Genomic DNA, 3,487 nt, shown 5'->3' on the forward strand with positions numbered 1-3,487 from the left:
ACACTGAGAATCTTTATGTAGTTCTGACATCCACACCAAAGTTTTCCAGCCACTGCCAACATGTGTGTCACGGGAGCGGATACGCTGCCAACCTGGACTCTCTGGAACTCTGTAGTGTCCCACTTTCCTTCTGAGGTAATATAAAAACATCCATCTTTAAAAATCAACTTTATAAATCAACTTGAGGAATCTGTCTGTCTCTCCCCTCCTACCTAGTGAGTTAGTCGTAGTCTTAGTTGAAGTTTTATGACGCTTAATTTTTAGGGTTCGATCCTGTAATGGGCACACCACCGACTGCCCGTTGTACAACTTTCCACTTAAAAATACATTTTTTGTTCTTTACACAAGTGTTTTTTTTTATTAAGAGTGACCGTGTAGGCGGCGTATGCTGCTGACTCGTTGCCCTTCTTCTCACCAACATTTTAAAACTAGGGATGGCTATAATTGAAGCTTGGTATCTCTGAACTGTCTGTTTAGTCAATGTATCGCATAATGTGATGTTCAGATTTAAAATAAACACCTGTTGTTTTATATACTGTATTTTGTAATCACAGCAACTGATACTCGATGATATAGTACTGTATACAATCAAGAAATCAAAAACCATTTTAAACACCTTTAAAATAACGTTTTTATTGACTACAAATGATTCATAACCTAGTTAGCTTCTACCACTCTTTTTAAAAACAAACAAACCCGTGGTGCTTGAAAAATCCATTACAGATTAAATTTGGCATTTTACACTAAACAGATTACGAAAGCTACACTTTAACAACGTTACACAATGTGCCACATTTTAACAATGTTGTTGGGTTAGTTGTTGTTAAGCGCAAAGCTGCACAATGGGTAGCTATGCTTTTCTCACCTAGGGTATCGAAACTAGATTTTTTGCATCGTAAGCCTACTCACTTACTGAAGAGTCACTGGGGGGCCTTAATAATGTTTTAAATTGCACTACATTTTAACAACGTTACAAATCGTAATACGTTTTAATGGCTTTACAAACCGCACTACACTTTAACAATGTTACATGTTACTAATCGTATTACGCTTTAACAACATTACATGTTACTAATCGTATCACGCTTTAACAATGTTACATGTTACTAATCGTATCACGCTTTAACATTGTTACATGTTACTAATCGTATCACGCTTTAACAATATTACAAATCGTAATACGTTTTAATGGCTTTACAAACCGCACCACACTTTAACAATATTACATGTTACTAATCGTATCACGCTTTAACAATGTTACATGTTACTAATCGTATCACGCTTTAACAATGTTACAAACCGTAATACGTTTTAATGGCGTTACAAACCGCACCACATTTCAACAACATTACAAATCGTAACATACTTTAATAATGTTACATATATTATCACACTTTAACAACATCACAAATATTATCACACTTTAACAACATCACAAATATTATCACACTTTACGAACATCACAAATATTATCACACTTTACGAACATCATAAATATTATCACACTTTAACAACATCACAAATATTATCACACTTTAACGAACATCATAAATATTATCACACTTTAACAACATCACAAATATTATCACACTTTACGAACATCACAAATATTATCACACTTTAACAACATCACAAATATTATCACACTTTACGAACATCACAAATCGCACCACGTCATATTCACAAATCTCTTACATTTCCATGGAACTTAACGCTTGTATTTTTTTGCCCTCTGAAACATTTTACAGAGAAAATATTCCTATTATAACAATATATTTTGAACGTAATAATGATTTGCTCACTAGTGTTTAAAAGTTTGAAATATCCAAATCAGTAATTCAATTCAATCTTCAAATTGTCGACATGTTCGAATAGCATTCATTGTCGGTGATGACCACACTCACATCATATAAAGTAGAATATTACTAAGTGTGATGACCACACTCACATCATATAAAGTAAAATATTACTAAGTGTGATGACCACACTCACATCATATAACGTAAAATGTTACTAAATTCAGTGTAAAGAAATGACGAAAAGAATTGGGTGAGATCATTCATTTCCCATATAAAATATACTCCAGGAATAAATAGTGGAATTAATTGTAATATTGACGGTATTTGATTCACTCACATGTTATTAAAGACCCATTCATGGATCCACAGACAATTTCATGCTGGCATAGTTTAAAATTATGTGTTTATAAAGCCGTTGGAGTCCATGTGGACCCCACTGGTTATCCTAGGGTTAAATAAACATTTAGAGAAGCTGAGATTTATGTAAATTTCGACTTAAAATATTTAGCTGAAAATCACTGTCACACTTACGGTCCCCTGGTGGGACATCGGCAAGTTTACAAACTTACAACTCTAAAATACGGGGTTAGTGGACACAGCAGATAACCAATGTGGCTTTACTCCAAAACAAACAAACAAGTCACACTTACGCTCATTTCTCCTGTAAACGTACAATCCTGCATTTGCTAGAGAAAGAAAAACTTTGTTGTCGAAGTATCTATAAAAAAATATTATTAAAAAAGATTAATTATTTTTTCAAAAGCAGCAAATAAATTGACTGCTTTACTATCGTGTTAAGTTTCGAACATTGCTTTTTTGTGATGTATAATTCTATAAATATTTTTAAATACAATTGTGTCACGAACAGAAACATAAACGATGGTATCTATGCTATCTTTATTATTCTGTACTGTACTCTAGATTTTTTCCCGAAAAAACATATTTATTAAAATAATCAAAAACACTAGAAAAAAATTTACTACAAGTTAATAGAGTATAAACATTAGACATTGGATGTAAAAATATTTGCAGTATTCCCCAAACCTAAACTTGAAATCGATATTTTGTTCCCATAGCAACGTAAATGGGTAGCTACTTAATTTTCCTGCGTTACCAAGTGAAAACCACTTACATAATACACTGAACGGCGGCTGAATGTTGAATTTTAATCTTGTCTTTTTTGTGCCAATGTCGTCGCTGCAGTTGTAAATGTGGACGCTGAAATATAAATTGATTTTAAATTATAGGAAATAAAATCACTTAGTTATATTTTTATTTCTTTACTTATCTGATTTTTTTAAGACGTGAGGTCAATGAAAATTTGATCTAATATCTTATAAAAGCTTAAAGTACAAAACTATATATCTAACCAATTACTTTTACAAAAATCTAGAAAATGAAAGAAATAATACAGTAATAAAACTGTGTGAGAAAAGATGCACAAAATAATTTATATCATCTAGATAATTTGTATTGGTAAAAATATGTACAAAATAATTTATATTATCTAGATAATTTGTATTGGTAAAAATATGTACAAAATAATTTATATTATCTAGATAATTTGTATTGGTAAAAATATGTACAAAATAATTTATATTATCTAGATAATTCGTATTGGTAAAAATATGTACAAAATAATTTATATTATCTAGATAATTTGTATTGGTAAAAATATGTACAAAATA

At 30.9% G+C, this 3,487-nt stretch overlaps 1 protein-coding gene across 1 annotated transcript in view; it reads right to left on the bottom strand.

Moving 5' to 3' along the window:
- LOC106466896 (rho guanine nucleotide exchange factor 17-like) overlaps nt 1-3,487 on the bottom strand; it is a 51,282-nt gene continuing 47,795 nt past the window's right edge. Inside the window, exons 15-17 of the mRNA XM_022394972.1 lie at nt 2,932-3,017; nt 2,450-2,517; nt 1-130 (exon numbers count right to left, since the gene is read on the bottom strand). Of these exons, the coding sequence (XP_022250680.1) occupies nt 2,486-2,517; nt 2,932-3,017 (118 nt within the window). The 3' untranslated portion in view covers nt 1-130; nt 2,450-2,485. The remainder of the gene's footprint in view (nt 131-2,449; nt 2,518-2,931; nt 3,018-3,487) is intronic.

Source organism: Limulus polyphemus, unplaced genomic scaffold (assembly GCF_000517525.1).
Source record: "Limulus polyphemus unplaced genomic scaffold, Limulus_polyphemus-2.1.2 Scaffold2414, whole genome shotgun sequence".
Taxonomy (NCBI): Eukaryota; Metazoa; Arthropoda; class Merostomata; order Xiphosura; family Limulidae; genus Limulus; species Limulus polyphemus.